Source organism: Abrus precatorius, unplaced genomic scaffold (genome assembly GCF_003935025.1).
Source record: "Abrus precatorius isolate BTA unplaced genomic scaffold, Abrus_2018 Scaffold10, whole genome shotgun sequence".
Taxonomy (NCBI): domain Eukaryota; kingdom Viridiplantae; phylum Streptophyta; class Magnoliopsida; order Fabales; family Fabaceae; genus Abrus; species Abrus precatorius.
In genome coordinates this window covers 26,305,673-26,320,862 of record NW_020874292.1, presented here as the reverse complement: position 1 = coordinate 26,320,862, position 15,190 = coordinate 26,305,673, and the positions used below count along the sequence as shown (strand labels likewise).

At 27.8% G+C, this 15,190-nt stretch overlaps 1 protein-coding gene across 1 annotated transcript; it reads right to left on the bottom strand.

The window, feature by feature from the left end:
• Window positions 1-461: 461 nt before the first annotated feature.
• LOC113852889 (monothiol glutaredoxin-S10-like) lies at window positions 462-770 on the bottom strand. The gene has a single exon (XM_027483286.1). The coding sequence runs from the start codon at window positions 768-770 to the stop codon at window positions 462-464; it is 309 nt and encodes a 102-aa protein (XP_027339087.1).
• Window positions 771-15,190: the final 14,420 nt, after the last annotated feature.

Here is a 15,190-nt window from a genome sequence, read left to right as displayed (position 1 = left end):
AAATAGACTACCAACAGAAAATATTAGAAATAATGTGTTGTTTATAAACATAAACTTAATTTTCTGGTTAACAAAACCAAGGTTTCTCTCAAAACTTGATAGTTTTTATTTGTTAATAAATGACTTTGTTTTAATATTTTTCTTTTAAAAAAGCTATTCGAAACAGATTATAAACATTTATTTCTCTTAAAGAAAAAGCTATTCCAAACATACTATAAATACAAATATAAGGGAAACAATGCACGAAAAAGTTATAGAAGTCAAGATTATATTGGAGCACTCTCAAGAGGTTATTTTCGGGTACAATGTATATTCCAAAAGCCGCCGGATCTCAACAAAAAAAAAGGGCTAGGTTATGATATATCACATTACATGCAGCTTCTCCTAAGGCTTTGTTTGGCAGTTTGCGTTGCACGTACTGGAATGTGAGGTCACATTATGTACGTACATGCATGAGGTTTCTAAAGCCATAGAGCACCAGCATCTCTGAGCATTTTCTTGAGTGAGCCATTGAGGTGAAGGGTCATGACTGTGTTGGCTGAACCCACAAACTTGCCACCAATGAACACTGCAGGAACAGAAGGGTTGCACCCTAATCTCAACAGAGCCCATTCTATTTCCTTCCCTCTTGAGTCTTCATCTAACTCATAGATTGCAGGGCCCACACCTTGCTCATAAAACAGCCTCTTAATTGCATGGCTCATCCCACATGAGCTCTTGCTGAAGATCACCACTGCCTTTTGCGTTGCCAATTTTGTTATGCGATCCATCTACGTATATATTAATAAATTTTTGTGTGCACTTTGGTTAAAGGTATATATGAATAATAAAGTATGATAAGGCTTTGGTGATTGTTTAGCTTCTAAAGTACTTAGTGAAATTATGAAAAATATTACGAGGGAAAATAGATGAAAAAAATGAGTGGAGTTTCAGAGCAAATTTCGGGAGTGGTTTTAACTTGTGGTGTCAGCGAAGGTTGAAGATACATGTGAGGAGTGAGGACATATATAGTGATGAAAGGGTCACGCAATGTTTTGTATCCTAAAGAAGGGAGCTAGCTAGGGATGAAAAGGTGAAGGTTCTTCCATGAGTTGATGCCCAAAATATCCTTGATTTGATAGGGACTTGTGTGGTGTGTTAGTTGCTATGCTAACATATATACTTAGCTACTTGTGTGACAAAGAATCTACTAGGCCATGAAGATAAGCCAAACACTGTCGGAAATGGGACCACGAGAATTAGAGGGGGAGCATGAGGTGGTTCATGTGGATCAAAATACTGTTGATTACGTGGGTTTGATCGTGCGTAAAGAATGTCAACTTAAGGAGAAATTCTAATTACTTTTACACTAAATATTTTGGATAGCAAAACTTCTAATGTAAGGGGTAAGGAGTATTTTTTTTTAAATGAAGTTTTAATTTTATGAAGCATTAAATGTTAAATGAAAATATATTAAAAATATTTTAATCCTAAAAATATTAATAATGTTATAAATTAATTACCCCTCAACTATTATTAATTGACACACAAAATACGAGCTTCAGTAAAAGTTATATTTTTCATAGCTTTGTGATGTTCAGAGTCAAACCTAATAATTATATTATTTTAAAATTTTATAGCATAATGCATAATAGTTCAATGACATCACTGTTTTATTTTAAAATAATTTGGGAATACGTTAAGAATCTCTTTAATGTTGGACAGGGGAATACACACCACGTGGGATGAGGATGGAGGTTGACACGTGGCAGATACGAAAATAATTGCATACATGGGGAGTATTTCTTATACCTAACAAAATGAGAAACACCATCAATTTAGGCAAAAGAATTAACATAGCAATTCAAAGGATTCCATTCTTTTTTGGGTGTGTGTGGATTGCCAATTTTGAAGAACAGAATAAATATCTAGAGAAATCGAAAAATTATGCACCAGTTACATCAAGTGTTAAGCTCTTGATATGGTATTGATGTTCATTGTTAGTTTGGATTAGTTCTAGAAAGGTTTTGTGTAGCATAGGTATATTTTTAAATTGAAGTAAAATTTCAAAATGAAAATATATAAGAGATAAATTTATTATTATTCTTATTATAATTACTCCTAAGTAGTGAAGAAAATATAATTAAAATGTTTTAATTATTATTAATAATTATTTTATTAAATAAAAATAAATTAAGGACCCGTGAAATTAAGATTTTGTTTAAAAGTTTATTTTAGGAGAAAGAGGAGATAATGGAAGTTTTATGTCTTGATTATTTTATTTGATCGATATTAGATGAGAGAAAGAGAATTTATAAATTATTCAATACTTTTTTAATATTATATTTTTAAGTTTTTTTAATTTTAAAAGTTTTGTATTTTTCTTATTTTTTCCTTATTTTTTAAATTATTTCTTTCTCTTCTTCTAAAATTTTAAATAAAGTCAAAGAAAATAAGATGAGAATAAATTATTTGAATTAAAACATCTTTTTTATACTTAATAATTTTAAAATTTTATTAAAATTTTAATTTAATTTAATTTAATAAAATTTAAGTAATAATATTTAAGAATGTAAAAAATCAATTTAAATAATTAAAAATAAATTAAATAAATTTCTAATCAAGAAAAAAATGAAAAAAAGAAGATTTAGTTTGATTGGTTATCTTTATATTTAAAATCAAATTAAACCCAACTGAAATATAAAAATAATAATTTTCAATTTTATGATTATATAAATAATATATTTTATTACATGTTTTTTGATTTTTTATTAATAATTTATAATTTAAATTGATTTATGATTTAAAACAAGATTTGATATTTTAAATTTGTTTTTTTGAATATTGATTGTGTATTGGACTTTTTTTTTTTTTTTTGTTATTAGAAGCGATATTAAAAGTCTAAAATAAACAAACAAACTAAGCTGTAGGCTTAAAAAATCAAATGCTATTAGCATCCATACTTAAGTAAAAGAATAAATTGGGAGATAGATAACAAAATAAGAGGAAGGAGATAAAAAAAATCAAAGCTTAATTTTGCAAGACAATCAGCACATTAGTTAATCTTTTTATAAATACAGACAAATCTAACAAAATTGATAGATTTTATAATCTCTCTAATTTTATAAATTAAAGGAAATAAAAGATAAGATATGTGTTTAACGTTCAATAAGGCTAGTTATTTCTTTAGAGTCGCATTTAATTCAAATAATCTTTTTCTTGTTTTTATCCACTAACAGCTTGAGCCCTTTACATAAAGGATAAGATGGATGCTGAATTTTTATTTATGAAATAATATTTCTTAAATAAAAAATTAGTTAGTAAACAAACTTATTTAATTTAATATTATATTTATACTATAATTTATAAAATTTTATCTATTATTAATCAAATTGAGTTCCTTATAAAAATATAAAAAATAAAAATTAATCTAATCTAAGTCACAAAATACTAATTTGAATTTGTTCAAAAATTTAATTTAATCTTAAATAATTCTATATTTATACTTTAATTAATAAAATTTTAATTATGTTAAATCCAACTGTAAATTTTATTTATAATTAATTTAAATAATTTTTCTCAACACTAATCCAAATTAAACTGCAAACAACTTTAATTGAGACAGTTTATAACTTTAAAAAATATTATAATAATTTTGTTAAATATTTATTTATAAACTATATTTTTAATGTAATTTATATATCTATAATCCTACCTAACAATAGAATTTTTAATTCTTTTAGTAATCGTAATTTTTATAATGAACATAATTATTTATTTATGTACGATAGAGTATAAGAATTATATTTAGTTGCTTTATGAAACACATTTAACTTTTTATAGAATTATTTAATTTTCTGATTTTATAAAACAATTTATCTGTTAACAATGTCATTCATAAATAAGTGGGTATTATCCTTTTGTCTAAGATATTTTTTTATATTACATTTATTAAAAATTAAAAATTAAATTTGAATATTTAAACAGTTACGTTTAGAGGAAATTTAAACTTAAAACCACAAATTAAATTAAAATAATTTTTTTAATAATTAGTTCACGTGTTTGATGAATGATGATATATCATATAAGGTATTTAACTTATTTATATTAAAATTTAAATATAACTATTTGTAATTTTAAAAACATCCCTTTTAACGCCACGTATCATCTAAATTTTCTAGCATGTAAACATTACATTATATATTGACTAATTTGCATTGAATTTTAATTATAGTGTTATAAAATTAAAATACCTAAAAGTATTTATATTTTAATTAAATTTTAAAACTTTCTTTGTTTTCCCATGTATTATTATCTAGAGTCACTGTAATTTAGTAAATATTACATTAGATATTATTTGATTAACCTAAATTCAATAAAGTAAGAATGTTGTGAAAGATAAATCTCTACCTCTAACGCTACTACTTTTTGAAATACTCAAACTTAGTTTTTTTTAATAAACATTGTACACAAGCTAAATTTATCACATTAAAAATGTTAAATTATTTTTATATGCATTTATCACGTTACTTATTTAATCATTTATTTTTCTCTAAAATGTATAAAATATATTTTTTGCTTATAAATATAACACTTATCGTGAAAAATGGTTTTCGTTAAAATAAAGTACGCAGCACTTGTTAACTTATAGTAGTAACCTTTTAGTATATATTAATAGAGATAGACACAAAGTTTATACATTATCTTGTGATAAAATCCGCCGCAAACAGATGATAGTAACTGCTATTCATATCTAAACACTGTGAACATGTTTAAAAGGAATTCCCTCGATGCTATCAAGTTTTTGAAGTATTAGTTACGCTTTTATATGTTCTGATTCCATTTTAAAGATTACACAATACATTTCTATTGGTCAAAGGCTTACAATCAGATCGACAAATCCTGTTTTATCAACAAGTTCGCATTCAGAAGTTAGAATGACAAGCAATATCTATTGTTTATATCATTCTGCTGTTGCACGATGATGGTAGGATTCTATATGTTCAAATAAAGTTCATTTCGTTTCTTAATTTTTTGTCTTGTTAATTTTTTTATTTTATTTTCTTAATTTATAAAAATAATTTTATTCGCCAAGAACTGTTTTCAAAATTCCTTTGCTTAAGACTAGTGAAATGATAATGGTGAGTTTGTATTTGTTACTGTCGATTTATAATGAAATTATATTTGTTAAGTAATACGTGGGTCTTTTATAAGTTTGTTTGTATGATTTGTTATTTAATGAAAGACATACAATGCAAATTGTTATATTTTATGAATTCTAAATGTTATAATTTGAATTCTAAATTTAAGTGAAATGTTATTTTTCTGTTTGAAATCAAAATAATGATTAAAGAAATTATTATTTTAAATATTAAATTATCTAAGTTAGATAGTTTATGAACAAAGTGTTTTATTAATTAGTTAACAAATACTTGTTAAAATGTTATATGTTATAATTGACAAAATTTATGTTGGTACATTTTTCATTGTCTCTTGGTACATACTTTATTAAGGTAAATGATATCATATTCAAGTTGTATAATAGAAGACTAATGTGAGATACTGTCAAAATTTTACAAAGTATAAAATATAAAGTTTAAGCAATAAATGGTAATTAATACATGAAAAATTTTATTCTCAAATGGGATAGAGCTTTACTGCGTGAGACAAAATAAGACATTAATTCATGTAATTGTCGTAAGCGTAGTTGGAGTCAATATGGATCAAAATTAGATGATAGCTGATCATCTGACAATATTTTTGTGATTGAGCATGTTACTTATATCAACCTCATTCCGTGTCCTTGTTGACGTTGTTTGAACATGATGCGAGTAAATGTGAAGGAATTAGAAAAATATCTAATGTGTAATGAGATTAATAAAAAATACATAAGGTGGGATTACATCACATAACATTGACTCTAGTGTGTATTGTTGAGATACAATACTTAGAGATAATAGTGATCATGTTGAAAAAATTTCAAATGTTCTTGAAGAATATCTTAGAGTTTGTTCAGAGATATTTGAGAGGTTTAAAGATGATGCAGAAACACCATTGTATAGTAGATGCACAAAGTTCACAAGATTAATTGATGTGTTAAAGCTTTATAACTTAAAAGTCTTTAATGGAGAGTGATAAGACTTGCTAAGTTTATTAAATGAGATGTTACCAAAGGATAATGTGCTTCCTAGAAGAACATATGATGCTAAGTAAATATTTACTTCCATTGGATTGACCCATGAGAAGATACAGGTTTGTCTCAATGACTACATTTTGTTTCAAAATGAGTATGCATCATTAAGAGAATATCATGCGTCACAATACTTAAAGAAAGAATCTATACTAGCGAAGGTCATGTGGTATTTTTTTTTTATTAATGTTAAGCAACATTGAACATTGGTGGTCATCAATATCTCTCATGAGAAATTATATTATGATCCACTTCACCAACTTAAGAACTAAATACATATGCACAATTTATTTAAGAGTAAACATGTAATTAATACTTTATTATATATGATTATGCTTGAATTGTAACTTACTTCTTTCATTTATTTTGTCAATGCCTTTATCACATATCAAGCAGAAAAGCGAGTTTAAGTCTTTAGGACGAAGATGCATTAGACATAATAAGTTATTGTACATGTATATTTTTTTATAAAAAAAATCCTTTTAATTTGTTAGTTATTACAATAGCTATAATTGTGTTAATTCATATTTTTATGTTTTTTCTTCTACAATGTCTTAAGCAAACAAATAATGATGATTACGGATAGTATCTATGTCTTTTCATTAGAGATGTTTTACACTATAATAAACAAACTATAATCTCAATTAACATAAAAAGTCCACATCCAAAATTACTTAATAATTTGAATTTGTTTTACTTAAATTCTACCTCATTTTCTATTTAATTTGACTTTGTGTATTTTGTTATACCTTTAGTATTTTTTCAAATTTTGATTCCCAACCTTTCTTGATAATAGAATTTACCAAGTTCAAATGAGTAGTGTGCATATCTATACTATATATATTAGGACACATTAAGTAAATAGATTATTACTAATTTTTTCATAAGTAAAATATATATACCTAAGACAATTTGTAAGTGTATAGACTTTTTTATTATATATTATGGATAAATATAATTGTATTAATTTTAATCTCTTCTGTATTATTTTGTTGTTATTTAATTTTGTGATATTAAATTGTTCCCCGTTTAATTGATGAAAAAAATGCTTGTCATATGTATTGTAATGATCTTATTTGAAATTCTGAAATATTAATTATATTTAGAATACTAAAATAATTTCAGTTATTTTAGAATTATTGATTATAATCTATTAAGCGTAAGAAAATTTGTGATAATGTAAAATTATTAAAAATTTTATCAAATTTTTTTAAAATTTTAGAGAGCAGTTCAAAGAGCTGTTCTAAAAACTTAACTTTAGAGAGCAATTTATGTTAAAATACTTTTTAAAATTTAGTTTGGAAAGTTATTTAACTGCTCTCTAAAATACAATACATTTATATAGCATAAAATTTAAAAATAATTTTAAACTCAAAATTGATGTAGATAATTTTTTCATATCATCTTTAGCGTAATAATAACTTCTTTATATTATTTTTGTTGCTATATATTTTTTTTAACATAAACTAAACTATTAATATATATCATGACTTTACATAATTAATTGTAGAATGTATATATTTACTTATTAGACAAAATCTGTTCATGAATCATATTTGACCTCGTTGCTAATTTCAAATTTGGATGAAATGTAATTTAAGGTTATCTTCCATGCACTACAAAATATATATATATATATATATATATATTAACAATCAAATTTAACAACAAAAAGTTAATTGTTAATAGCGATAAATTTATGATTAAATATAATTATAATGATAAAAAATAAAAGAAAAAATTAGTGACTAAACTTTTTTATAATAAAAATAAAATATTAATTTAGTTGCTAATCTAGTGTCTTAATAACTCACATGAGTTATTGTTCAAAATTTTTTTGTCCCAAAAAATAAAATTACTAATTTAGTAACTAAATCATAGAAAATGAATTGGCCACCAAAAAGATTTGGTTGCTAAATTAGTGGAAAAAAAATCTATCACAAAAATCAAATGTTTTGCAACAAAAATTAAATGCCATGGTACCAAGAAAAGAAAAAAGAAAGGTCTTTTCTCTCTTATGCAAAGAAACGAAACAAGTAGATAAGGTATCATTACATGAAGCCCTAAACCTAGCAGGGCATAAGGAGGTGTTACCGTACAAAGCCTTAAATCCAGGGTTTTCACTCTTTGATTTATGACTAGTGAATGAGTGTTAAAACCTATACAATTCTTGTTAGCTAGTCTTTTTTATTTTAAATTAGTTGGCTAGTATTCAATTTTTCTGTTAGCTAGTTGGTTAGTTTTATCTTGGAGGTCCTTTCTTTAGGAGAAAGAAGACCTCTAAGATATTTGCAGGATTATCATTGCTCATCATTCACCTCATCTGCCTCACCATTGTTTTAATCTGTTAAGTATTCCTTATCTCATTTTATTTCTTATCATGCTTTATCTCTTGTTCATAAACATTACTCCCTCTCTTTATCTACCATTGATGAGCCTCAAAGTTATAAAAAAGTTGTTCATGATTGATAGAAAGAGACTATTTAAGTTAAACTGTTGACTCTAAATAAACATCAAACATGGATTCTAACTTCATTGTCCAATGAGAAGAAAATCATAGGGGTTTGTAAGGTCAAACTCAAAGCTGATGGAACTATTAAAAGGTATAAAGCCAAGCTAGTAGTAAAGAGATACACACAGAGTGTAGGAATTGATTATATAGACACTTTCAGCCCAATAGTGAAAATGTCTACAATTAGAGTTATTTTGAATATAGCTTCTACATAACAATGGCACCTTCATCATTTTGATGTCAACACAACCTTCCTCCATGGAGATTTGACAGAGGAAGTATATATGAAGCCCTTAGAGGGACTTGTTTTACCTAATCCCAATTTCGTATGCAAGCTAAAAAAGTCCCTTTATGGCTTCAAACAAGCCAACAAACAATGAAACTTGAAACTATCTAATACTCTCATTATATCTGGTTATGTTAAATTCAAATTAGATTATTTCCTCTTCACAAAGAGGTTAGATCAAAGTTTCACTGCTATCCTAACATATGTAGATAATTTGGTTCTAGTTGTCAATGACATCCCATAGATTCAAAGGATGAAAACTCTTTTGGATTACAGGTTTGGAATAAAAGATTTAGGCACTCTCAAATTTTTTCTTGGACTTGAGGTTGCAAGATCCTCTAAAGGCATCTGTTTGTACCAGAGAAAGTGTACCCTTGAACTCCTAGAGGATACTAGTTTGTTAGCCTCAAAATCCTGCTCGACTCCAATGGATTATGCTTTTAAGATCCACAAAAAATCTGGATCTCCTTATCCTGATGTCACTGGTTATAGAATATTACTGGGCAAGTTAATCTACTTAACAAACACAAAGTCTGACATAAGCTTTGCTGTAAGCAAATTGAGTCAATTTCATGATTCTCCCACTTCTTTGAATCATACAACAACCTTTCAAGTTATTAGGTACATCAAAAGCAATCATGCATAGCGTCTCTTCTTCCTTTCTTTCTCAAACCTCACATTGACCTGCTACACTGATTCTGATTGGAAAGCCTGCCTTGACACCAGAAGATTTATCACTAACTACTGCTTCTTTATTGGCTCCTAATTAATTTCCTAAAAATGCAAGAAATAACCCACTTTTTCTAAGTCATCTGCTGAAGCAGAGTACAGGGCAATGGCTATGGCTACTACTGAGGCACAATGGCTAGTTTCATTGCTTAAAGACTTCACAACATTCCACTTTCCAAACCTAATATTGTTTTGTGACAACCAATCTGTTGATCCTATTTTTTATGAAGAGACAAAACATATAAAGATTGATTGTCACTCAGTTCATAATCAAGTTCACAATGTTCTTCTCCACCTTCTACCAATCTCCTTCAAAGAACAAATAGTATACATTCTTAGAAAACCTTGTGCCCTTGGTCCATTTCATCATTGTCTTTCTTAGTTTGGAATGTTGAATATACACATTCCAACTTGAAGGGTGTTAAAACTTGTAAAATTCCTGTTAGCTTGTCCCTTTTATTTTAGATTAGTCGGTTAGTATTAAGTTTTTCTATTAGCTAGTTTGTTGGTTTTATCTTCTAGCAGCTTTAAATAGCTTATATTTTCTTTGGTGATGAATGAAGAAATTTTTCTGTAAATTTTTCTCTTCTCAGTCAACCTTGTGCTTCTTTTTTCTTCCTCCATTGACAATGAGATTTGATTAGGGAATGGACATGTGAGTTTGTGATAAAAAGTTGCAGTGACAAGTTTGGCTCATGGTAATGGTTATAGGTCTTGTGACTTACCATTTTAGTTTTATAAAAATGCAGTGACTACGATTAACATTTTCAATTATAGGAAGGATAAGATGTATTGGCTTTTTTTGTGATACTACGGCTTGTATGAGTCATGATGATTTTGAATATTTGATTTGAAAGTGGATTCATGGTTGTTCTAGCAAATTTCTAATGAGCCAAGTTCAATGTTAGGTCTTGACAGTGGTGGAAAGAAGGTGGTTTGTGATTTCTATAGACATGATAGTCACCATTTTGGCAACCAGATTGTGGTTTTGAATCCACAAGTTTGAGATTAATAACTTTGTTTTAGTAGCTAGTTGACTTGGTTCACAACGGCTATAGATTTAACAACCAAATTTTCAACTACAATAAAATAATCATTTAGTTATCAAAATAGTGACAGACATTTCAATCACAAAATTGGTTATCAAATAAATTTATGCGACTGTCATCTTTGACCGACACTTTAATAATTTGTCAGAATAAGTTTGGTTGTCGAATTAAAAAGTCAAAGACCAATCGTAAATTTGGCCATTAAATTAGTTAATAACCAATATTTTAGCAGCCATTTTTAATCAATCACTAACTAATTTGATAACCAAAATTCATTTCTTTTTGTTGCTAATTATATTTTTCCCTGTGATGGAAAAATGTTGACTAAAATTTCGTATAGAAATGGTGAGATGTGGTAGAACTTGTTTCAATAGTTTTAAATGAAGATTTTGGTGAAGATGATGCACTTAGCATCCACCTATAGAGCTATCAAATAGGATTTTAGCCTAATGCTCAACCCTGAAAAAATTTATCCAACCCTATCCCTATGTTAATTCAAAAATAATAATCCAACCTTACATTATTTAACCTGAAAAATATGGATCAGGGTAGGGATATCCATGGGTTAGCCATGATCCTGGAAACACTTGAAAATATACTCAGCAATAAAAATTCTTGTAAGAACTTAGTCTCAATTCTCTAACTTACCAAGAACCCTAATCCTCTTTCTCTAAATCATACGCAGATTCATTTGAACGTATTTCATAAACCTTAATCCCTAAATTGTCTATTTTTGTATTTCACAAAGTGCTTGTTCAATACTTCTCAGATTCAAAGCTCCCTGCGAGTGGGAGGTGTCGTTCAGTACTTCTCAGATTCAAAGCTCCATGCAAGGTGCCTAATCAATACTTCCAAGATTCAAAGCTCCTTGCAAGGTTTTAGCTTTTAAATCATGCCACAAGGTAATATTTCAATCCTCTTTGTCTAAAACAGTGATTATTTAGAGCTTTTGTTTTGTTATGGAAGTAGGAATAGTTTGGTGTGTGTGTTTATATAGTCGTGCAAGGTGTGGCAGGGAAAGGAGGATTTCATAAATGCATGGCCATTTGTGGTGGTTAATGGGACCTAAAAGTTAAATATGGATGCACACGAGTCAAAGGATTAAATAGTTAATTTTTGAATTTCTAACTCCATAATCAAACAATGTTATCTCATCCTTTTTTGTTTTTACCTTTGGAACATTGATGTGAATGTCTATAACTATATGTATTAAGAATTTTTATAATATGATTAATTTAATGTTTTAATCAATAGTTATTATAACTATACTACTACTACCCTTTACTACTAGAGTTTTGAGAGGGGAAATGTTCTATTCTTGTCCTTTTGGGGTGCAAAGGAACTGATGAATGAGAGGGAGAGAGAGTGTTAGGCCTGTAATTTATTATTGAGTAATCTTTATTTTGTACTTGTTAAATGTTAATTGAAGGATTATTTAGTATTGAAATAGATTAAGATGGAGATTGATTTTTTTTTTAAAGTGAATAGTATCGGTGAAAAGTGCAAAATACGTGAACAGTGTTGACGTGAAAAGTACACTTTTTTTTTTCTATAAATAGGGGTCTTTGCACGAAATTTTCACTTTTTCACCTTTCTCAAAGGTTCCAAGGCCATATATCATAATTTTTTCTCATACTAAACCTTCCTAAACTTAGATTTCTCTCTAGATCTGTGATTTTGCGTATGTTTCAAGGGATTTGAAGTAAGTTTCTATAAGTTTGAAGTTAGATTTACCGTTCGTTTCTCTTCTTTGTCTTTTTCTTATAGATAGTTAATGATATCTTGGAGAAACTCCGTTCTAAAGCCGAATCTTTGGTGAGTCTTGTGTTTAAAAAAGTTATATTTGCTAGATCTGATGTGAATTATCGTTCTAAGGTAAGAGGAGCTTACTCTATGCTATGAACTATGTTTTGAACAGTTTGATATGCTATTACAAGAAGTTTTGATATGATTTTGTTAGATCTTTTGAATAAAAGCTATTTTTTAAGCTGTAACTGCTGTTAATTTATTTAAAATGCTAAGATTTTGGCTAATCTATTATAAATTTGTCTTACCTGAGTTGTTAAAACAATTTTAGCGATGTTGCATCATGCTGAGATATATGTTTTGCATCATTATAGAGTTGAGTTACATGTTTAGGTGGGTAGATGTATAACGATAAGTTCATGCTGAGCTGCTGTGTCGTGCTGTTTGGATCCAAATACCAGAATGGGTCGCTCCCAGACCGGCTCGATTCCTTTTGGATTACTTAGGTTATGAAGACGGCCAGTTGGAAATCGTTTTCATGTTGTGCATTAGATAGGTTGGGAATGCATGAAACTGTTGCTGTAAGTAAATATTTTGTAACTATATATAATTTTATTTTATTTTTGTAAGCTCACCCTTGCATTTCTGTCTATGTTGTTGTGTGCGTGTGTACTGTGATGATCGTACGGTGATACGTAAGCAGATGTAGCAAGTATTGCATCTATTTCACAAACTGAGGGGTTAGTGGAGAAATGTTAGAAGCTAGAGTCGAGTAATTTTGCATTAAAATTCTATTTTCTTATATTTTGAGATCTCATATAGAGGAAGCTATGTAGTATAATTTTGTTTATTTTGAATATTATAAACTAAATGTAATATTATGTTGTTCTATTGGATATTTATTGTAAGAAACTTTGTTTTATTTTGAATGAGAAGTGAATTTTATACTCATATTCTCTATTATTTATCTATCTTAAATAAGTAAGTGGTGTAGAAATAATATTCTTGGTTCTTTATAAAAAGGGGTCGTGACAGAGAGAGAGGGTTGTGAGTTATGTGAAGTTCTTGCTGTGCTACTTCACTTTTGGGGAGCAATAAAAGTGACCAAATCCTAATACTAATGAAATTGAATTCAACTGCTGTTGATCTTTTGCTGCAGAGTTCGCATGGTTAGATTGTGAAGAAAAACATTTTAAGTGAACAAAGCTATTATTATGAATAAACATGGACAACTTTTTCGATGTTTCACTTTTAATGTGAAAGTATTGTAGGATGCTAGGCGTATAGGAATGTATGGTTTATGCCGACAAATGTCTGGGTTATGGTAAAAGATATCCACACTCACAAAAAGAGCTACAACTGAGGTTAAGCTATAAATATGTCAACCAGGTCTATGTTTATCCCATATATGTATTGATTAATTTTATTGAAATGTAAAAAAGATTATGTGAAATTAAATTGAGAGGGCTGAACTTGAATTCAGTTAATGTAAGGTATCTAATGTATTTAATACAGGCTTGTTATGTCATGAGTCATGACACTTGAATGTTTTTGCTTGCTAATGGAAAAGATTCTTTAAAATGCAGGGTACACTTTGGAGGGTAACTTATAAAATATAAATTGCTTAATCATAGTAAGGAAAGATCAATGGTTCAGATATCTATAAAGTAGAGGCACAATCTGTGTGTCCATAGGAATCCATTATCTGGATTTGATCATTAGTGATACAATGACCCTCCATATACTTTGACTGTACATTCTTTCTTACAGTGCTTGTATTTTCATTTCATTGTGAGAAAAACCTGTGTAGTACAAAAACCTTTATAATAACTAGTAATTGGTAGATTGGTATCTTCATCCTGTCTGGAACCCTAAAGTATCATAACTCATAAAAAATTATAGCATAATAATTAAATAATATTTTTTTCATGAATTGTAAACTTTGGTCATTTGTTATGTGATGATTAGTTAAGATTATGGACATTGTGATTCTTTATTATAAAATGATTTTTCTTTAGTACTAACAAAATCTTAATTTCATGATTGTTTTTGGTTTGGTAATTTCATAATATAAAAGAATAATCTCTTACATTAGTGTGTGTGTACAAATTAGAGAATGAAACACAATGTGTTGATTACTATTTGTGAAAAACTTGAAGGGACTGAAATTGGAAGGAATAGACCCAAGAAGTCTGCCAAGTTAAAAATTCATTTGTTTTATAACAATTAATAGTTATAACAATATTGTAAAAAAAATCAATTATGTAAGCTTAGAGATTAAATAATATTATATTATCAACAAAGTTTTAACGAGGTTCTTTGTATTTTAGTACACATGTCTAGTTAGTGTGTGATATAGCTAGAATTGTAATGAATTGCATCAGTCCTTATTTTTATACTCGCTTCTTTCTTTCTTATTGAGATTTTGTGAAAGTATAATTTGTAATTTAAAGTATAAAAGTATAGTTTTTAATTTTTATTATGTTTGTTTTAATGTATAGGAATTATAAATTATATTATGGACTCTATGAATAAGACTGCGAAAATAGATGATGGAGTTATTTCTGAAACTCCTCTTGTATTGTCTGGAAGTGTCGAGACAACTAGGAAACAACTTTTAAATGTTTGAAAATATTTTACTAAAACTAGTGTAGATACGGATGGTGTTGAAAGGGTTGTGTGCAAATATTGTGGCCATG

Excerpts from the sequence above, each read along its gene's own strand:
- LOC113852889 (XM_027483286.1), bottom strand. The coding sequence starts at position 770 with ATGGATCGCATAACAAAATTGGCAACGCAAAAGGCAGTGGTGATCTTC.